The sequence below is a fragment of the Lontra canadensis genome, unplaced genomic scaffold, assembly GCF_010015895.1.
Source record: "Lontra canadensis isolate GAN:19392208 unplaced genomic scaffold, GSC_riverotter_1.0 scaffold131, whole genome shotgun sequence".
NCBI lineage: Eukaryota > Metazoa > Chordata > Mammalia > Carnivora > Mustelidae > Lontra > Lontra canadensis.
In genome coordinates this window covers 4,045,214-4,068,118 of record NW_022631125.1, presented here as the reverse complement: position 1 = coordinate 4,068,118, position 22,905 = coordinate 4,045,214, and the positions used below count along the sequence as shown (strand labels likewise).

The window sequence follows — 22,905 nt, the reverse complement described above, 5'->3', positions numbered from 1 at the left end:
CTCTCTCCATTCCTAAATTAGCACTCCCTTCCACTCCCATGCTGTGGGCCTTATCTTGCTGTCAGAAGGAAGGCAATTGTGGACAGTAAATGCCACCAAGTCAGGCTGGCATGGAGAAGGGAGGCAGGGTGGTGAAGGTAAGGGGGACAGGCAGTCGGGGACGGGGTGGGGGGACGGCGGGTCGAGGGACAGACATAGCTGGGTGCAGGCCGAAGAATCTTTCCGTTGCTCCCTCATCACATCAGAGACCACCAGATTCCATCTTCTCCCTGCTCAGGTCTGCGAGAGGAGCTGATACATGGGCTAACTTGAGTTTTTCTATTCCTGAAGCAGCCTAACGTTTTTGCCACTGGAATCAGTGTTAAATGTGCCATTTAATTACCAGCAGACTGACCTAGAGTTATTTCACAGCCAAATAGAATCAAAGTGGGGCTGGGATGGCTCATCAAGGGGTGGGCCAAAGTATCCACTGCAGAGGGGGGAAATTGCTGTGTCTCTGTGTGTGTGTGTGTGTGTGAGAGAGAGAGAGAGAGAGAGAGAGAGAGATCTATAGGGAGAGATGTAATTGGTGTGTGTGTGTGTGTGTGTGTGTGTGTGATCCATCAGGACAGTTGTGATTGGGGTGTGTGTGTGTGTGTGTGTGTGTGTGTGAGAGAGAGAGAGAGATCCACAGGGAGAAATGTAATGTGTGTGTGTGTGTGTGTGTGTGTGTGTGTGTGTGAAGGAGAGAGAGAGATTCACAGGGAGAGATGTAACTGGGGGGTGGGGGCACACGCAAGAATAGGGACAGATGTGCCCAGAACTGAAACAGTGGAGGGTGGAGACCTTCAGGATCCTTTGAAACTCCCAGGTGGAATCCAGGTCGGACACACATCCTGAATGGACCTTTCCTGCCCAGCCAGGATATCCTGTGTTTGTCAAAAGGACCGCACAGGGAAGCCCTGACCATTGTCCTTCCCTAAATCTGCCAGTCAGCCCTTCCCCAGCCTGAGGCAGCCGCCCCAGACAGAGGAAGAGTAACTCTGGAAACGGTGTTATCAGCATCCTCCGTGGACTTCCTCACCTCCTCTCCAGCCCCATTAGCCCCAAGCTCCTTAGCATCCTCAAACAGAAATTGGGGAAGCTGAGATGGGGTCATTGCCCCGGACCCAGCCCCCTCTCTTTTGCCAAGCCCTAGCCCTGCGCAGCTCTGAGTGAGCAGCTGAAGGCTGCGGGCGGGAATCTGGAGCGGGAGATGGAGCCCCAGCTTCGGCCCAAGGCTGTCGGCCTCTGCCCGGGCCGCCTGGTGCTGCTGCTGTGGGTCTCAGCCCTGAGCTGTTCTCTTTCCTCGCTGGCTTCTCCCTCTCCTTCTCTGGTGCCCCGAAGCAGAACCAGCTACAGTTTTGGAAGGACTTTCCTCGGTCTTGATAAATGCAATGCCTGCATCGGGACATCAATTTGCAAGAAGTTCTTTAAAGAAGAAATAAGGTCAGAATCTCTGTTCGATAATTCGGAGGGGCAAACTCCTGTTCTCTTCGCTTAATGATGGCCAGGAGGCAATTTCAGTGGGGGGAGCTGAAGCAAAGTCATGTAATCAAAGCAGTGATGGGTTGAAGTTGGGGTGAGGAGGGGGAAAAGGAATGAAGCTAAGTGCTAGCCCTAAATGCTAAATCCAAAGTTTTCTTTTGAAGTAGGAGCTTAAAGTGTTCTTTTCTATGAATGGAGTAGCCTGGGATCATTGAGTTTACCAAGCTCATTTCTCATAAAAAGAGGGAAATAGAATTAATAGAAAGCCTACTATGTGATGGATATTTTAAAGCTTATTTTTTATTCTTTCCGCATCACCATCCTGGAACGTTAATGTTTAGCACTCATTACTCAGAGAGTGACCAGAGCAAGATTAAGTGACTTGCCCAAGGTCACCACCTACTAAGGGGCAGATCTGGGATTCAAACCAGGGCAATTTACTTCAAAGTTTCGAAATCAATTTTCTTATCCAGAGGAAAACCCAAGTTTAGTGAATGGTGATGCATTTGGATCTCACCGAAGGACGGTATCACACTCTGGAGTTCAAGCCTGTCAGTACAGAGTTCAATGAGTCTTGACGACAGTCAAGACCCAGTAGGTGCTCCAATGGCATTGCTGTAACTCTTGGTCATTGCCCTCGAGGGGCTCAGGAGGAGAGAGCCATGTTATAAATAACAATAATAAGATGTGGCCTGAAATGTACAGGACCTCCGGGAGTTCTAAGGAAGGGGGATATTAATTCTAAATGGGGGCTGGGGAAAGCATTCAGAGCAAGGCCTTTAAAGGATGAGCCAAAATTTAGGAGACAAGCTTAAGGTAGAAGGACCAGCTAAAGCAATGGCCCAGGGTGTGGGGAGAGGAGAGAAGCACTTAGTGGTTGGAGCATGGGGCCAATGTGAAGGAATGGTCAAGGAGGCTATTGGAAGAGGCAGATGGGGAAGGGGCCTTGAATGCCATTCCGAGGAATTAGGACTTTTACCCGTGGGCCAGCAGTTCCCAGCCTCTTCGAGACCTTTTATAATAGGCCTTTTCTCCTCAGCCCTCCTCCAGGAACCTATCTGAGGCATGTAAGAGTTGGTGACCAAACAAACAACATTAATTTACAATAATTTGATTTTCAGTCTGTACTAACTGAAGACATATTTGATTATTCAACTAAGTTACTAAACAGATATAATGAATGGAAAATATCGATCAAAAATGTGGAACTTTGGCGAGATGATAGATATCGTATTGATGTGGACTTTCCCCATTAGGTCTTCTTTTAAGGCGTCTCTAATGGTGAAGAGTTGAAAGACTTTCCAACTGGCAAAACTCTATTGCAGGCAATGGCAAAGGAATTTAGTGGGGTAGAGATAAGATGAGACTTGTGTTTTGGAAGAATCTTCTGGAAGGCAATGTGAGTCTGCCTTTGATTCATGTCATGATCTCAGGGTCCCAGATTGGAGCACTACCGCAGGCTTCCTGCTCAGTGGGGAGTCTGCTTCTTCTCCCTCTGCCCCTCCCCCTGCCACCCTGCTCATGCACTCTCTCTCACTCTCAAATAAATAATTTAAAAAAAAATAAAAAAACAATAATAATTTTAAAAAGGAAAGCAGTGTGCAGGATGGATTGGTTGACGTTGGCAGGGGCAGCCAGGTCAGTTCTCCTAGCCCAGGAGAAAGGTCAGTGGGAACAAAGCAGGGCAGGAAGGATGCCAGTGGGTTCAGCTAGAGAAGTCATTTTGTTGACCAACTCAGTGTGACAGAAAGATGGGAATGTTGAAAGTGAACACAAGATTGCCATCCCGCCTAAGAAACGGGATGGGAAGGACCAAGAACATGGATGAAGTGGGGCTGATTCCTCAGAGAAAGGAGGCGAGGAGAACACGGACAGATTTTTCTGACAGGGGGGAGGGCCATTATGGGAGTCAACAGAAAGAGAGTCCCAGGGTCACATCCTCCCTAAGGTAACTAAACAAGAGTATATGAATCGTATAGTTGACTCTTCGCCAAGTGGCAATAAATGAAATTTTTCTCACCAGGCAGGTATTGGCCGAATTCAGGGAACATTTCCCCACATGGGTTTGTGTTCCATTCAAGTTCAGGATATTACCTCAGTTCCCTCAGAATTTATGTTCCATGTGCGTCCTAAAGGGTTGTGTCCAGAGACAGGCAGGAAAGCACTGGGTGGGGCAGGTTGCGGTTTAGGGCTCTCCACGTTGAGAACGTACATTCCTCAAGTTCAGCTGCAGAGAGAGACAGTGAGTGGTTGTGGGGACGTGGACTTGTTTATAGTTCTTCACAGCAGAAGAAACTGTTTCTTTATTTTAAAAGTAATAGCTATTTATTTTAGAATTTTCAAGAAATATTAAAGAAAGCACAAAATGAAAATCATGTATAATTCCTCCTTCATTATATATCCTTGCCACTTTTTTCTAAGTATGGATTTAAAATTTTTTTTCAGCAAAAATGTGATCATCCTATGTACACTTTTCTATAAACTTTAACTTAACAGTATATCAGGAACACGTTTCCACATGACTAAGTATTCTTCAACGTCAGCCATAGAGGCATTTTTCTAGATTGTCTCCTTTGGCAAGGAAAACAAAAGTAAAATTAAACTCTTGGGACTGCACCAAAACAAAAAGCCTTTGCACACCAAAGGAAACCAGCAACAAGACCAAACAAAAAAAACAACCCACCAAATGGGAGAAGATAATTGCAAATGATACAACCACACTTTGATTTTTAATGGCTTTGCAGTATTCAATCACATCAGTCAACCGTAATTTAAATAATCCACTGCTGTGAAACAGCTAGGTATTTTTTTTTCTTTTCAGTATTATAAACAGTGTTATGTAGAACATCCTTATTGCTAGATTTTTGTGCACATCAATCATAAATTCCTATGACAGATTCTCAAAAGTGGAAAATTCTGGGTCACAAAATGCAGTGCATTTTTAGGAGACTTTATATATGTATATATCTCCAAATGGAGACTTCAACCTATAGAGCTCACTTCTTGCATGTTCACAAATATTTAATATTACTGCTATTCTTAGTTTGTATGTCTTCTGAGCTGAGCCTTTTTTTCAGGCTTACAGATCATTTCTTTTAAGGGGTGGGCTTGTAGAATTCATTCCTTTAAATTAATTTATTTTTTTAATTTAAATTCCATTAGCCAACATATAGTATGGGCCATTTCTATTCCTTGTTTGCTAAATTATCTGAAGTTCATATCTTTACCTCTCTTTCTAAGAGTGTTCCTCTTGTTCATCTCCAAATATTTTCCCACTTTAACAAATGACTATGATGATAACATTAGGGAAAAGCCCAGCCGAACTCGCAGATGAACGCATCTTTCCTTCTAACCCTTATCTTCTCTTTGGCAAGAACGCTAATGATAAATTTGTTGCTTCCCATACCCAACGGTTGACCTTTGAACATTTCCATGTTTTGGGTACCAGTTTCCCCATGGGTTCCGTGTCGACTTTCAAGTCCTGAATGAAAGAGTTAAGGGAAGCCAGAAAAAAAGAGTAAACCTGATTGACATAGTCTTCCTTCTGAAAACATACCTATCTGTGAATTCCTAATCGATCGTGCCAGCTGGCGAGATCGACCAGGAAACTGATCGATCAGAATTCATCTATGTGCAGGTCATAGGTTGGGGAGAAAGGTGGAGGCGGGGGACTTAACAGCAGTATTTCTGATCAGAATTACTCCTAGGGATTCCTGGCCTCTCACCAAGACAGGTGCTTTCCCTGCCCTTCCTTCCTGTACTCACTTGGACTTGCATCCCCATCCCCCAAATCCCAAAGTCTTAAAAGAAGTTTAAATACTTCTGATTAGTGGAGGGGTCGCAGTAAAATAAGTAAATCATTAGACTCGCTTTTGCCTTCTCTTCTCCGTTGCCCTCATCTGTCTCTTTCATCTCAGAAGATCATAGTAATGATTGCTTTAACTCACTTTCTGGAATTAAGTTGGGGTCTCAGGAGCTGCAGGGCCCCAGAGCTTATGGCAAAAGCATCCATGTACACGTTCCGTCATCCACGCATGCGCCCATCCACTCATTAACCCATTCATTCAAGCATCCGTTCATGCATCCTTCCACCCAACCATCCCTCTGCAGCCAGCCACCCAGCTAGTCCTCCTCATTTCCCTCCATTCATTTATCATCCCTCTATACATCCAAATACACATCCATCCATCCAACTAAAATGCACTGGGCACTAAATTCATACCCACCCCTCCGCTAGGCACTGAGTGACCAAGTTGAAGGAAGTCCAGTTGTAGTCCTGCAGGAGTTTACTTTCCACTGGGAAAACAGTGATGACACTGGGAAAATGGAAGAAAGTATCTCAGACAAAGGGATGGGTACATGACCAGGTGAGTGGAGGCTCTGAGATGCAAAATGACATGGCTTAGCCAAGGATGATCACTGATTCGGTGAGAAAAAACAAGGTTGGAAGGGGGAGCAGCAGGAGATGAGCCCAGAAAGAACGCTGTGAACTGCTCTAAGTAGTATGACAGATGTCCTGAGAGCTTTTGGGAAGACGCTGGATGCTTTAAGAGTTCTAGGCAGACCTGAGGGATGGAGAAGAAGAAAGGGAGGCAAGAAATATTTAAGAAGGCATGTCTACAAACTTAGTGTTTGACGGAATGCAAGCATGAGGAACATGCTAGAGAAAAGAGTGTTTTATTCTCATTGCAGCACTGTTGCTCTGCCCCACACCTCCACCCTGTCCTCCATGTTGAGGTGCTTGGGTAGATTGGACCACACGAACTCTTTGCTTTCTTCCAGCTCTGGAAACTATGATACTGCTAGCTACGACCCCTAATAATGTTACCTACCAATCTGTTCCCACAAACGAAGTCATAAAAAGGATGACAGGGGACTAGGCCATGGCAAAGCACTTGAGATTGTGAGTTCTGGAGTCTTGAATGCCACTCCCTCCAATTTCTGGTTGTATGACTTTGGACAAATTACTTCTCTGTGCCTCAGTTTCCTCATCTGTATGATTAAGAATACTACTGACTTCACAGGTTCGCTGCCAGGTTTAACTGAATAATTACACATGAAGCATTTAGCACAGTGACTGGCATGCCTAAGTGTTTCATACATGCGTGTTGTGACAATCGATGTCTAAGAGAGCTACCTATCATAAATCCTCGGTCACAGGCCTTTCAATGGGGTTAAACCCCCAGGAACAAGAGCAGCTATAGGAAACAAGCAGATAGGCCTGCCTTGGGGCCCTCTGCCCTTCTTTATCCTCTTAGAGGGGAGGATCATTCCCAATGGTTGTCCTGAGAAAGCTGGTAAAATTGACTCACTGCTGGTTTATAATGTTTCATCTTTTTTTAAATTTTTTATTTTTTATTTATTTTTTTAGATTTTATGTATTTATTTGAGGGAGAGAGCATGAGCTGGGGAGAGGCAGAAGGAGAGGGAGAAGTGGGATCCCCACTGAGCAGGGAGCCCAATGCAGGGCTCATCCCAGGACCCCAGCATCATGACCTGAGCCGAAGACAGACGATTAACTGACTGAGCCACCCAGGCGCCCCACAATATTTCACCTTTTTAAATAGATTTGTAGCAATATTCTTGAGCAAAATTCTTTGAGCCTGCTTCCACAGCAGTTTGAATGACACTACTGCATTGTGGGAGATGTTAATTGATAGGTTCTCCTGGGGCACCTTCTTTGAGAACCTTGCAGTCTCTTAGGGTAAAGCTGCATCATGTAAGTGAGAAAACAAAGTTCTGGGGCCAATCAAAATGCTCATTTCCCCCAAAAGTCATGATCATGAGGTTGGTCCAATAATGCCCAGTAATAAGAAGTTCCAGATTCTTACTTAAATTAAATATAGAACACATCTCAGAAGCCTAATACAATTAATCATGAAAGAAAACATTACCTTCCTAATTTTTCCTATATAAATCAGAAGGAGATTTCATATTCTCTCCTAATGGGAATGTTGGCATGTGGCCAGAAGAATCACTGGAGAAAAGAGTCAAGGTGGGGCCTAGGAAACTAGCAAGAGGGTCCTAGGAGGGGACTAAGGACCAATCGTGCCATTGTGTAACATGACACACCTCTTGGATCCCTGATGGCTTTGAAATGTGGTGACAATTTACCTGCCACTGTTTCCTGTGACTTGGGTGGTATGGATGACTTTAATCTTTGGACTGAAGGCAAAACTGAGGGGGCCACTTGGGACGGGATATGGGGAGCCACTGCTCCTCTGAGTGCAGGCCCAGAAGCCTCTTCACAAACTATGGTTCCAAGACCCAGCCATTAGTCAGAGGGTGGGCTGTTTCTAGAACCAATGTTGAGGAAGGGGAAAGATCATGGGCTCTACTGACCGATGGCCCTGGATCTGCACCTCTGCTCAGCAATGTATTGTCTGAACTTGGGCGAGGTCCTTAAACTCTGTAAGCCTCTGTAAGCTCCGCCTGCTTGTGTGCATGCTCTCTCTCTCTCTCTCTTTCTGTCAAATAAATAAATTTTTTACATCTTTAAATATATATATATATATATATATATATATTAAAAGAATAAAATAAATAAAATAAAAGGGCCCTTCTTCCAGGTTTGACAGCTGGCTGGCCTCCCCCCTTGGACTGCCTCCCGACTACCTGCCTTCTTACCCTGCAAATTACTCGGATGATTCCAAAACCTGGCGCCCCGTGGAGGTCTCCAGGCTGGCCAGCAAACAGCAGAGTGACATCTCGGACAGGAGAATCTGCGCCTCTGCGGCAGCCCCAGAAACCTGCAGCATCGAGCGCATCCTGCGGAAAACCAGGAGGTTCCAGAAATGGCTGCAGGCCAAGCGCCTCACACCGGATCTGGTGCAGGTGAGTGTGCTGGTCGTGAGGTGGAAGACAAAGGGGCAAGGTGGAGGGAGACATCTATTCTCAGCTCCGTGTGGAGAAAAGGAGTCACGGTCTGTCTGAAATGGGACCAAACCATGTCACAAAGCAGAGTGGCTTGTGACAAGACAGTAACTAGACAACTTTATTTACAGAAACCTTTCCCCTTGTCATCCTCCACTCTCACTGACATGACACACACCACCCCCCAATGCCGCAACTATTTGGAAAACAATTTCTGGCTGCTCCCTCTGGTCTGAAGAACCCATGGGATGACCCTCACCAACCTTCCTCCTCCCCCCCCCGCCCCCGCCCAGGGCTTAGCTCATCCTACAACCTTCTTGGGGGACCTTTGCCAACCTTCAGACCGTGCCCTCTCTTGGAAGCTCTCCTAGATACCCTGTTTCACCATCCAGAGAGCCCACTTTAAACATCAGCTTCCTCGTCCAGTGCCCACCAGAAAGAAGAACCAAACCTGAGTCATGGCAGAAGTGGGGGCTCTGCTAATACAGCTCCCTCTTCCCATCTGAGAGCTCCCACTAGCTCCCCCCTGTAGGCTGCCTCCAGGACTTGAGCACATTGCTGATGTTCTCATATCTTGCTTTGGTTCCCCACCCCTGTGCTATGGTCCCCGGGATCCTGATTCCTCGCCCAAACCAGCACAACCACGTACCTCCCCACACACCCCAATGGGCCCCTGATGGTAGAAGGTGCCCCCTCAGAGGACTGAGGGCTATCTCTCCTTCAGCCAAGATGGGAAAGAAGAGGTTCACCCCAAGCTCCCTGTCATGACAGGGCTGGAGAGCACGAACTGACACATTCCAGGGGATGCCGATGCTGCCTCTTGCACTCCACAGACCACAAGCCCCCTTCACATGGACACCTGAGGCTGCCTGAGGGACTTCTGAGCACTCAGACCTTCCCCTGGCCTCTTCAAGATGAGGGACACCAGCAAAGAACCACTGGTCCCTGGATGTGTCATACATGACATAAGACCACCTGGCTTTGTTCTTCAGTTGTGTGGGCACTGCTTTGCAATCAGGAGTAATCAAGCTATGGGAACATGACTGCCATCTGACATCGAGCTTTCCAGTGGGAGCCTTTTGCACCCTGCACTCTATGAATCTCACTGCCCTGGAGTGGGGTGAGAAGGAGCCAAAGGAAGTCAAGCCCTTCCCAGGCCAGGGAGGTGGTGGTGGGATCCAACATCCACGTCTTGGAGTTTGCACAGGAGACAGGAAGTGGAGGAGGCTCAGGTGAGAAGAACCACCCCCCTTCCCGGGGCTGCTCAACACTGAGCAGAACCCAATAACAGAAGACAGATGACAAAGCCCCCACCATGGTCCACACCATACATATAATCTCCCTGTGCCTCTCTTCCTGCACCAGTCGACAGACCCTCCACGCACTGGCCTGGGTACCTGTCATCTGCCATTTGTTGGCCACAGCAAGTACCAAGCCACAGGAAGGACCAATGTGAGACCTTTTCCACTTTGCCTCAACTATATGCTCAGGAACGAGTGCAAGTCCCCAGGAAAATCTAAACAAGATACACACGGAATTGTTTGAGAAGCCCCTTGAAAATCCCATCACCTCTTCTTGTCCCCATCATGGACAAGTCCCACGCTGAAGGACACAGTTCCCCTAAGGTACTGGTTCCAGATTACCTCCACTCGGGACACTGGACAACACACCAAAGGACATCCGGGGGCTCAGGATACACTTGAGATCCCATAGAAAGTGGCCAGATTGACTTTGAACTAAGGAAAGCTCCCTCTTTCCTTCAGCTTCTAGAGATTTCCATAATAACAACCCCCCAGGGATTATCCCAGCCCCCACCCCAGCAAGTCCAAAGCAACCTGCCCAGTACATCTAGCATCACCCACCATGATGAGTGTAGACATTGGGTTTAGACAAAAGATCTCTGGGGTCCAGAAACTCTTCCTGAGCTCTGCCACTTGAAGCTGGGGTGAAACAGGAAGGAGCAGAGACCCAGGAAGAACAAAGAGCTGCCACTTCCCGTGCCCCTAGTCAACAAGCTTCAACAAGCTTCAACACTGTGCTTTATCTTGGGGACACAAAATGAATCTGACACAAGCTCCACCTCCAGGAGCAGGTGACCCAACAGCGAGTACAGGTAAGAACACAAACCACCACAAAGCAATGTGGTAGATGTTACAGTGATACTCAGTAAGGGAACAGAGGACAAACCATTGACTTGGGTCCTTCACTCACCAACCAGGTGACCTGGCCTTTAAGCGCAGGACTTCTCTGCTTTGTTTGCCCCAACATCCTTCCTCCCAAAGTGGGTTGGGGAGGGAGGCCTAATGGATGATCTCCAAGAGCCTCCCAGCTCTGACATTCTCCGACTTGAGATGACTCTGCTTCACTTATTTTTTAACAAATCCTGATGAACGACTGCTGTCAGCAGGTGCTCTGATGGGTTCCTTGATTTCCTAATTCTTTTTTTTAAATTTTATTTATTTATTTGAGAGAGAGAGAGCAAGCATGAGCAGAGGGGAGAGGCAGGGGCAGAGTCCCCGCTGAGCAGGGACCCCAACAGGGGCCTCAATCCCAGGACCTGGAGATCACAACCTGAACAAAAGGCAGACGCTTAACCCACTGAGCCATCCAGAAGCCCCTTGGTTTCCTACTTCTCAAAGGGCAGCAAATAGTGTCTCTCCTACCCAATTCATTCATCCTAATGAGCTAATGAGTATAAAGACGTTTTAGAAAAAGTCCATCGCCATCGAAATACACGGCAACGTTATTATACTGAGAGATCTCTTTCTTCAGTGTGTTGTGCTAAAATCTGCTCGACCAAATTCATCCTCTCACTCTAACATGCAGCCAAACCAGGTTTCCTTCTTTTTGCCAAAAACACATCCATTAACAACACCTCGTTAAGACACATCCAAAGCCACAACCATTTTCACTTTTTAGTTAACTCATCTTTTCATCCCCACCGGAGATTTTTCCTTTCTTTTTTTTCTAAATTTAAATTCAATTAGCCAATGTATAATACATCATTATTTTCCTTTCCTTATTAAAAAAATGAAAAATATCAGCAGCCATCTTATAAATGCTGAACAAAGTCTGTTTTTCCTCCATCTACTAAAGATCAAGGTTATGGGCACCCCGTTTGGAAACACTTCCTCCCTCTCCTGTCCTCCTTTCCAGATACACTTTCACCTTAGGATTCTGCAGAATGCCCTAAGTGTTCTGTCCCCTTTCCCTCCAGGGCCTTATTCCAGGCAGCACCCAAACTCCCGCACTTTCCTTCTTAGCAAAACTCACCTTCCAGGGCACCTGGGTGGCTCAGTTGGTTAAGTAACTGCCTTTGGCTCAGGTCATGATCCTGGAGTCCTAGGATCAAGTCCCACATCAGGCCCTCTGCTCATCAGGGAGCTGGCTTCTCCCTCTGCCCCTCGCCCTTTTCATGCTCTCTCTCTCTCTCTCTCTCAAATAAATAAAATCTTAAAAAAAAAAACCCTCACCTTCCAGACAGTTTGAAATGCATCTGTCATCGCCAAAGGTGGGCGTGGGGGGGGGGACTCACTTATCTGCCCCAGACAGTTGAAAATGAGTGTTCACACAAAAACTCACACGTGAATGTTCACAGCAGCACTGGTCACAAGAGCCAAAAGGCGGGAACGACCCACACATCCATCAACTGATGGATGAATAAACAAAACATGTTATTGCCGCACGATGGAATGTTATTTGACCATAAAAAAGACTCAAGTCCTGATTCCGCTATCAGGGTAGCTTCAAAACATGAAGCTTCAAAACATTACACTAAGTGAAGGAGGCCAATGCAAAAGGACAAACACTGGAGGATTCCCTGTAGAGGAGATGTCTAGAATGGGCAGACCCATAGAGACAGAAAGCAGATTAACTGAGGGGGAGAATTAGGAATGAATGCTTCATGGGCACAGGGTGCCTGTTAGGGGTGATGGAAAAATCCTGGACTTAGAGAGTGGTGACAATTGTACAACCTTATGAGTATACTAAAAGCCATTGAATTATACACCTTAAAATGGCTAGAATGGTACATTTTATGTTATGTGAATTTCACCTCAGCTCAAAAAAAAAAAAAAGGAAAGATAAGCTCCATAGAAACTTCACCAATCCTGTGACTTTATTCCCTTGGAGCCCCAAGAGGTGATGGGCAGCAAATCCAATAATTTAATTCATGCTAGGATGTTAACAGCTAATAACATTTCACTGTGAGCTCTCCAAGAAACCATTTGTGAGTAAAACCAATATGGTAATACTTGTACTTGTCCATCCCATGACTATCTCACACCTTCCTAATATATCCTTGCATCCTCCCCCCATCACACACAAAATCCAGATGTGCCCCTAGAATCCTTCTCAGTGATGCTCCAGGCAAGTAGCCTATTTCTGGGGCACTGTTCATCCCAGATTTGACCAAACAGCTCAGCTGGCCCCGGGAATTCTCTCGACCATGAGTTGAGTGGGTGTTCCCTGATTTTCTCAAAAGCCACTTTCCAACCGGGATCTAGGCCAGGGCTTTCCAGAGTGTGTGTGTGTGTGTGTGTGTGTGTGTGTGTGTGTGCGCGCGCGCGCGCGCGCCAGTGCACGTTTGCGGAAAGGAGAAGGGGCCGCAAGGAACCCACAGGTTTGCTCAGAGAACTGACAAGGGAGAGAAGAGAAACAGCCAAAGAAATAAAAGAAAATTTAAAGGGTGGGGGTGGGGATGTGACCGGTGCAGGGCCTTCTGAACTTTGTTGGTGAGCTCTGCTTATGAGTAAATAAAGTCAGCTTGGATGAAAAGCCCCAGTAGTCAACAGCCAGGGAGTCCGTGGCTCCCCCGCTCCTGCAGGGCCAAGAGCTCCTTTGTATTAAGGACACTTTCTCAAGTCACGGGGCCGTAAGTATGCTGCCGGGACCAGAAAAATCAGCCAGAGGGTGAAACAGTGCACTGTGTGTGTGTGTGTGTGTGTGTGTGTGTGCGTGTGCGCGCGCGCGCGCGTGTGTGACTTACGCTAATAAAACCGTGAATTTCTGCTTCAAAAAACTGCATTGTTCTGTTCTGATGGGAATATCCCACAGCCTAAATTACTAGCCCACAGACAGAACCACAGCCAAGAACACCACCCTGTTTATCATGATCTGCCTGTTCGAAAAACCACAAAGAAGGCTTCCTCTGCTGTTATGCCAAGTGCAAAGAGGCAACCACCCCAGCAGTGCGTGGCTAATCGGAGGAAAACACATATCCCCCATTGGGTCCGCCTCCCATCCCCTCAACTACTGGCTGCTTCTGACATTGTTCTCAACACAGACCCTGTTTTTCCCTCCAGTGGGAACAGAATCCGTGGCCACGCAGCCTGTTCTCCCACTAGATGGCAGTATAGAGTCTTCAGGCCACTACCTTCTAACAAGGATGGCTGGCAATTTTACTTCGTCCGTCTTGGTAATTTTTTAAAAAAGAGATAGAATCAAGGGCAGTGAGCAAATTTAGCAAAACACATGTTAACCATTTAATTGGAGTATGGTTTTAGAGGTAAATACTAAAATAAAACTCATTTGTACTTGTAGCTATTGTACCCGTACTTGAAGTTAATACTTACACTTGAAGTTAATTAAAAAATACGTAAGGAGGGTTTGCAGGACCTATGTGAGGCCCTAGGAGGGTATTAGGGTGTGGAGACAAGGTCCTGGCACTCTGGGAGATGACACCCCGCTGGGGCGGAGAGCCCATTGTGATACGAGACAGGTTATGATAACGTGTTTGAACGAAGATGAAAATCTTATGTTAGAGTCACAGCTAGTTTTAAAATCCATAAGGATTTTAATCTCTCACAGGCTACCAGGTCAAGGACCCTTCCAAAAAGTTAAATATATATATTTTTAAATAACATGGCCAGATTGATGCTAGAAAAAGAAAAATAGCTGATCAGTGACCATACCACTTTCACACTGATCTAATAACAGAGTCAAAGATGAAATGAGTATCAATGAAAAAAGAAATATAAGCTAGCGACTAAAAGTGCCCGGCCAGTCCCACATAGGTCTATTCCCAGAACATCAACACATACCCTCTGGCTGACCCATCTTTGGAGAGCAGAGGCCCTTCCGAGGCCCAATGTGGTCTTGAGACCCTGCTTCCCATGACCCTTGGGTGGTACTCATGGTACTTTGTTTGTCGCCCATGGGAGTTTCAGGAGCCAACTGGAGAGAGATTATAGGTCTTGGATCTGAGCTCCGCCCAGCCCACTTTTCTCCCTCTAGTCACGGCACCATTGACAGTTGAAACACTAAGGCTTTGGATCATAGGTTTCGTAGAGGATTACAAACACAGAGAGACTTCATCACCTCGGCATGTGCGTCAACAACGTTATCTGGAATGGGATGGAGACTATTTCCTGGCTCCATTTTATCATAGGCTCGTGGAAAAGGGACTAACAGATCACTCAGCCTGTCTGCTCAAATGAGTCCCAAATTACTCCTGATGGACCTTGTAAGCGAAAAGAAGACAGTGAAAGGTGTTCTCCACTTTGACGAAAACAAGTTGGAAATTGAAGAGAAGCAAGAGAAGACTCAGGGAAGGTAGACGTGAGATGAGTCACCAGGGGTTCCTTCCCAGTGAGTTCCAATGGAGAATAGAGGTAGCCCACAGCCACAGCAGAACTAAAGGCTGGACGAACATCAAGATGGACCAGCCAAAGCAGGCTCTTCCTTCATGGGGCTCTCAGCTTTCCCTGGACTTGGCTGTTAGCCAGCCAAACCTATTCTTCAATAAATCAAGCCATCTTTTGTTCTTGCTACGATTTCTTTCTTTGCTATTTCAATATCCCTATTTTGACATATGCTGGAACAAAAATGTTTGCTTGGCTCAGAGGCCTAAGAATTGGTTGTTTCTCTGCATATGCCTGCATAATACAAAGTAAACAGAGGTTAAACTATATAGCATATGATAGATATCTAGAAAGACAGTCACTTGAAAAAAAATTAATAATGAAAATAACTGTTAAGTTGGTTGGGTTCTAAAAACAGTTTATTAGGCCACAAAACCTCTCAATAAATTTCAAAAGGTAGAAATAACAGAGACCACCTTCTCTGATTAAAAGGCAATAGCAGGGAGTGCCTGGGTGGCTCAGATGGTTAAGCATCTGCTTTGACTCAGGTTATGATCCCTGGGTCCTGAGATCGAGCCCCCACATTGGGCTCCCAGCTCAGTGAGGTGTCTGCTTCTCCCTCTATCTCTCCCTCTGCTTGCTCTCTTCTCTGTCTCTGTCTCTCTCTCAAATGAATAAATACAATCTTTAAAAAGCAAAATAAATAAAAGGCAATAACATCACACATTAACAACAATAAAAAGGGGGAGAAAAAAGAACCCTACCAAATCTGGAATTTTAAAACACTATCTTTGAACCACAAAGCACATAACTGAAATTATAATTATATCAAGAAAATAACAATCATAAAAACTTTATATAACCCCTATCTATGATTTAATCGTTGCCCCATCACTGCTCAGAGGAGAACTGGAAACCAATCCAGTGCTGTGTTAAGCAGCTATCCATACAACTTTGGTCATTAATGAGGAGGAATAATACAAAAAGATTTTAAAAATGAGGAATTACAGGGATGCCTGGGTGGCTTAGTCAGTTAAACGTCTGCCTTCAGCTCAGGTCATGATCTCCGGGGTCCTGGGATTGAGTCCTGCATCAGGATCTCTGCTCAGCGCAGAGCCTGCTTCTCCCTCTGCCTCTCCCCCTACTCGTGCTCTCTCTCTCTCTGTGTCAAATAAATAAATAAGACTCTTTTTTAAAAAATGAGGAATTATATGTCAACTTGGTCCTGACTCAGGGCCACTTATAACATTAAAAACTTTTCCAGTTTTGCCAGCCCTTCTCCCTAAGGATTACCAAGAATTCTATGGAAGACTTGATTTGTAAACCTTTTCAGTGGATTAAGTGCAAAGCAAGTGTATTTATCCCTGGTTTATGTATATAAGAGCACGAACCACAAAGCAATGTATCAACCTGTTTCAGGTCAAGATAGATTTCTACCCACTGAACCATACATGTGTCCTAGACTCTTGGGGTTGAAAGAAACTTGAAAGCTTACTAATTGAAACTCTAGAAATATTTGCATCCTTTATCTTACCATACAAAATGGAAAACTCACTACTTTAAGAAATAGCTTATTCCTTCTTTTGAACAGAACAAATCGTTAGAAAGTTCATCCCAAATCCGTCTTCTGTTGGCTTTTGCTCATTTAAATTATTAAATTATTTTCACTCCTTGGAGTTATATGTGACATTTCTCCCTTCCATATGTTTGCCCCCTTGATCCTGGCTTCCCGGTCCAGATAATCCCCAATTCCCTTTCCCATCTAGGTCATTCCCTTCAAATTGATGCACATTAAACATTGTGTCAGCTAAAACCCCTGAGATCTTCGTTTTCATTAAATATGATCTTCTTAGATTAAATCCATTACTCTAAGAGCCTGTCAACTTGATTCTGTTACTCATCATAGTCACTATCACCCAACTGCATATCACTATCCTGTGTTGATGAACACAGTTTTTATCTAGGTCCTAGTCATAAATAAAAATGTTAAACAGAGCAGGGAGAAAGAGAAAGTCTTCTTTCTCTATGGGGATTAATCCATGAATTCTCCTTACTGTTGAATGCTTCACTGAAGTTCACATGTTCTAAGTCTATTGCATGTCTTGGATTAAAAATCAAATAATCAGGTCAAAGAAAAAAAGTGAAGTTAATCTAGAATGATTTGATTAAATGAATCCTATATCATAAAATTTAGCTATTTTCAAAGCTTTTCAATCAAAGGAGAAATCACATATTTAAAGGCAAAAATCTTAAGTGTACAGCTAGATAAAGTTTTGCATGTGTTCCCTCATGTAACCGTGCTGCACATCAAGACAGTGAACATTTCCAGCCCTTCAGAAGGTTCTTTCATGTCACTGCCCTACAAAGACAACCCCCCTCAAAGGTAACCAATGGTATTATTTTCTTGAGACTCTCCTGGGTTTAGCTCTAAAAGATCCACATCCTAGGAAACCTCTCAATCCCAAGCAAACTGGAGCCACTGGTCACCCTACCCCCTCCAACGGTAACCACTGTTCTGACCTAAATCACCCTGAATTAGTTTTGCCTGGTTTTGAACTTCATTTTAATGAAATCACACAGTATATACTGAGCGTGGTGCTGTGTGCCACTTTCCATGTTGTTGCATGAATCAGTAGTTTAGTTTTTTCTTTTCATCACAGTCTAATATCCCACTTTGTGATGATGTCACTATTTATTCATCCCACAGTTGATGAACATTTGGGCTGTATTTAGTTTGGGCAATTGTGAATTAAAGCTGCTACAAACATTCTTATATATGTCAGTTGGTGGACATGAGTATACTTATGGAAGTAAAATCGCCAGATGATGACACGTACGTAGGGACTCGTTTAGTGGATCTTACCAGTTTTCCAAAGTGGTTGTACTGATTTCATCAAGGTTACATATATTCATTATCAAAATGTCTAAAGTATATATATTTTAAAATCCATAAGGAAGTAGGGGGGAAAAATCACTTAGAACCCACCCCTCAGAGGCCACCACTGTGAACACATTAGAGGTCTTCCTTCTAGTCTTTTTTCTAGTGCTATTAACTTAATTAAAAAGAAGTTGAAGAATTAGAAGTTGAATAAGTTGAAAAATTATAAGTTGAATAAATATATGGAAAATGCAGTATATGGAATGGTGCACATTCCTCTGTAACTTAATATGGTATCTCATGCCCTCCCCTATATCACTAATGAGGAGAAAAGTTGCCATGAGACACACAAAGAAAGGCCAAGGTGATAGGGTGGTTTTGTAACATGTCACCTTGGCCTGGCTGAAGTGCATTTCCCAGAATTCCCTTTCCTGTTAGTTTCCATTTCCAGTGGGTTACGGAAAGATTTCATTGGGAGTTTTGGAGGGCAGAAGGGAAACAGTGACCAGTTTTTAGCTCACACACAGTGTCCCCTCTGCTGGCTTCCCTTGTTGGGGTGAGGTCAATTGTGTGAGGTCAAATCCCTGTTTTTCAAAAAAGAAGAGAAAACAACCTGGTGTTTCTGCTTCTCTGATTGAACCCTGAGCGACAGGGGTGGTACAACCTCGACAGAGAGGGGTTAGGGAGAAGCAGAATCCTGGCAGCCCTTCCCCCAAGCAAGCACAAGGCTAGTTTGAAGTGTTTTCTGATTATCAGGATTCTATCTGAGCTTTCTGGACCACAGGACCTTTGCACAGCAGAAGCCACTGAACTCCTAAGGAAGCTTCCGCAAGCTTGCATGTGCAAGTGAGTTTTCAGAAGCACTTGGCATCCTGTCTTCTGATTAAAAAAGAAAGGTGGGGGTGGGGAAACCCAGCAGCCCATAAAACGAAATGGCCCAGTGAAGAATTATGACCAGCCTTGGCATACCTGAATCAAAATGACAGACCATGAAATAATGTGTTTTCGTCTGCATCAGCTGCCCCGTCCATCCCAACTATTGGCTGAATTGCCTGCCATAAAGATTATCTCATCTGCCACAGTGAAAAATCTTTGAGCAGCTCACAAGTTCTGCAGTGGCAAAGCCTGGGGCCCCACAGGGGGAGAAGATGGAGGATGAGATGGAAAGAGAGAAAGAGGAGGATGAAACTAGCCACCACTCCTATAGAAAGGCTCATCCAAGGTGTTGGCTACCCCACGGAAGAGGGGGTCACAACTGCTACCAAGTGAGCCTCTGGCTGCCGAAGGTTTGACAGCAAGGAGCACAGTGAGGCAAGGGAAGAAGGTGGACTGACCATAGCCTCTGTGCCACGGACACCAGGAGGGACGCTGTGGGGAATTCAGCAACAGTGGTCACCTATGGCACCACAAATGACGCACGTCTTCTAAAAGGAAACAATTGTTTGAAACTTATTCAGGGATCAGAAGTTGCAGGGATCAGAACCTCCTCAGACCAATTTAAAGTATAAAGGGGGGTTCGTTGTGCCAGAAGTACATCCACCAGGACCTCATGGAAACTAGGAAGTTCCAAGGCACCAACTCAGCCCATCTCTGCCTCCAAGGCAACATTGTTTCTCATCTCCGCTTTCTTTTCAATGTCTGCTCCATCACCTTCTCGGCAGACTGGATCTCCCCATGTGGTCATGCTCCCCGCTCTTCCCCAACGTGACAGGACATTACCGTTCCCGGACCCACCACCCGCCGCCTGGCTCAGCCTCCCAGGAGTTGGGGGTTGGAGCAGATGCCCCGAATAAGTGCACTCTGGCACATCCATCCATCCATAACCAAAGATGTGAGTGTTAAGGACTTCCTGGTGCCTGCTCCAGACTGGGAGCTGAGGAGATTACAGAAGTGTTGGTATTCAACATCTCTGTCCACGAGCACCCGAGAGCTGAGGCACAATGGGGCCTGAGGCCCAGACTCCAGGAGAAGGAAGAAAATGAGGGCTTGGCTAGGTCAGGAAAGCTGCTTAGAGGACATGTGATTTGACCTGGGAGGGGAAGGATGGGCTGGGGGAAATGTCCCTGGCAGATCTTCCCAAGAATAAAAGAACTGCATGCCAGGGAAAGATGCAGAAGCAAGAATAAGGTGTGAATGTGGAAAGTAGTTAAGTGTTAAGTCCATGATCACGGTGTGAGTCCACAGCAGTGAGTAGCTTTGCAACAGCAGGACTGGGAGGCAGGGAGTGTTGACGTTCATTCTACAGGACAGCTGTTCTCAACCTCAAGTCTGCATCAGAATCTTCTGGAGGGCTCGTTAACACAGGCATTGCTGAGCCCCAGCTCCAGAAGTTCTGATGCAGCAGGTCTGGGGCAGGGACTGAGAATTTGCATTTCTAAAAGACAAGTGACTTGAGGACAGGGGATCTTTCCACAGATGGACCTAAAAGTAGTAGGCAGAGTGGTTGGCAAAGGGTCCACAGTGGGGTCGGGGAGGCTGGGTAACAAAAGTAAGGCAAAGCCAAACACACAGAACAGCAGCTGGTGAAGAAAGTAGGCGGCGGGGGGGCATCCAAGAGGCACAGCATCTGCTACTGGCCAGACGATGCCCAGGGTTCCTGGGGAAGGGAAGACGCCTTGCATCCCGGTCCTGCACTTGAGGCCCGGGGCTACAAGGGAGAGGAAGCAAACAGAAGCCCTGTATGAGGGAAGGAGTTCACCCAGAGTCAGAGGCCCTGTTTTGCATGGAAATGGGAGCTCTGCTAGACCCGGGCCCTCCTGTGCTAGGGAAACATTCCGTAGACCGCATCCTGCCCTGCACCACCAAACCTGTTTCATTGTTTTCATTTAATGTGTTCACATCAACACAACCTTCCCAGGGTTATCCACTGGGGGTGGAGGAGAATCCAAAGCAAACTCCAAATTCTGGACCTGCTCCTGGCTCATTTCTAGTCTCTGCCTCTACTCTTCCAAGCCCTACTCGTCATCAGTAACTGACGTGTAAGCAACCGGAACTGATAAGCCCAGGCCAACAGTAGCATAGAGAAACTTCCTTATGGGCGAAAGGGCCAATGGTAAATCATGGATGATGAGGGGACCAGCTACTGTACCAAGTTCCCTCCCTTCTCCAGTGCCAGTAACGGTGGTTGAGGATGGGCTGTGCCTGTAAAGGGACATGACTGAGAATGATGAGGACATTTTTAAATGTCGAAACTTTTTATTTTTTATTTATTTATTTTTAAAGTAGGCTCCACGCCCAGCGCAGAGCCCAATGCGGGGCTTGAACTCCTGACCCTGACATCAAGACCTGAGCTGAGAGCAAGAGTCAGACACTTAATTGACTTGAGCCACCCAGTCACCCTAGATGTCTGAACTTTTTGAATCATGCAAATGGTTTCTCTCAAATAGTCACTGGGGCAGTCAGCCCTTGCAGAATGAAATGTTAACAAACCAAGAACCTACGCATAGTATCCGGGTTCCAGATGAGAAAAACAATCAGCAAGCACCTCAGTAAAAGGGGTGGGGAAGGAGGGAATCCATCTCCTGGAGTAGGAAAGAACTGTGAGCTATTTCTCGTAATAACAAAAACCAAATGGGTTTTCCTGGTTTTGAATACAATGCAGCTTGTGGAAACATTCTGTAACTTTTGGTTTAATTACCCAGAACAATCCGTACAGTCAGTGAATCATCATTGTTTTAATTACGACACGCTGATTAACCCTGATATATAATTAACCTAAACCCTGCTTCAAAAGCATATTTAACAACTAACTCATGTAAAAGGTGTTCAGGTGTGTAACCAGAAAGTCAACTCAGAGGTTTATTAGCACTCGAATTTTCTCTTTTTCCCCCTGGGTGCTAGGAGAGCTTGATAACAGTAAATTCACTAAGAGTAAAAATTCATTTGTTCAAGATTTCCCTCAGCCCTCCAAATTGAGCTAGTCAGGGCAGACTCACCACTGGAAAAGCTGACTTGTGATCTTTTTTTTTCCCCTGGTATCACTATATGTGTGTATATACATCTCAACACACAACGATGATAGCCTCTGGGGGCAATAACAGGAGCTCTTATTCACTTTCACACTGTACAATTCCATATTGTTTGAATGTCTGACAGTGAACGCGCATGGGATGGCCGAGTTTGGAAGCCTCTTTCCTCCCAGTGCATGGCAAAAATTGCACCAGTTAGCCATTTGTTAAAGACAGTGTGGGCACTGTCTGTAGCCTAATCCATTGATGGGGAAGATGGTGGTGACCCTGGAAAAGGTTAAAAGAGGAAATAAACGGGGGCACTTAGGTGGCTGAGTCGGTGAAGCCTCTGCCTTCAGCTCAGGTCATGATCTCAGAGTCTTGGGATTGAGTCCCCCATCAGGCTCCCTGCTCAGCATGGAGTCTTCTTCTCTCTCTGCCTTCACCCTTTCCGCCTGCTCGTGCTCAATTTCTCTCTCTCTCTCCTCTCTCTCTCTCCCATGAATAAATAAAATCTTAAAAAAAAAAAGGTGGGGGGGTGTCTGGGTGGCTCAGTCGTTAAGCGTGGGCCTTCGGCTCAGTTCATGATCCCAGAGTCCTGGGATCGAGCCCTTTGTGGGGCTCCCTGCTCAGTGGGCAGCCTGCTTCTCTCTCTCCCTCTGCCTGCTATTCTGCCTGCTTGTACGCTCTCTCTCTCTCTCTCCCCCCCTATCAGATGGAGAAATAAAATTTTTTAAGTGGAATGAAGAATAAATAAATAAATACTATGAATAGGGAGGTAAAGTGACTTGAGTTAGCACATTTGCTGTCTTTAGCATGTGTCTCATAATTTGTGAACATGAAATAATATCTGTTTGCCTTATTTTTACATTCTATAAAGCCTTAGAAGAACAGATTCTGAGAAGTGAAAACTAAAACCCATTTCAGCATGAACTCTCCATTTGTTAGTTGCCTATGTCCTTGGCAAGAGAGGTCAGAGTCCCGAATCCAGCTGTGCCGTCAGCCATTTTCATGATCTCAGACTGCTGACTTCCAATCTTTCAAAAGGAAAGCCATCCTTCTTGCCTTAGATTTTTCTCCCTGAGAGCAGTTAGTGTTCTTTCTTCTACACTTTTATTTC

The 22,905-nt window shown here is 45.5% G+C and overlaps 1 protein-coding gene across 1 annotated transcript in view; it reads left to right on the top strand.

The window, feature by feature from the left end:
- The first annotated feature begins 988 nt into the window (after positions 1 to 988).
- The window catches only part of DIPK2B (divergent protein kinase domain 2B), a 32,674-nt gene continuing 10,757 nt past the window's right edge, over positions 989 to 22,905 (top strand). Inside the window, exons 1-2 of the mRNA XM_032842501.1 lie at positions 989 to 1,467; positions 8,076 to 8,340. Of these exons, the coding sequence (XP_032698392.1) occupies positions 1,235 to 1,467; positions 8,076 to 8,340 (498 nt within the window). The 5' untranslated portion in view covers positions 989 to 1,234. The remainder of the gene's footprint in view (positions 1,468 to 8,075; positions 8,341 to 22,905) is intronic.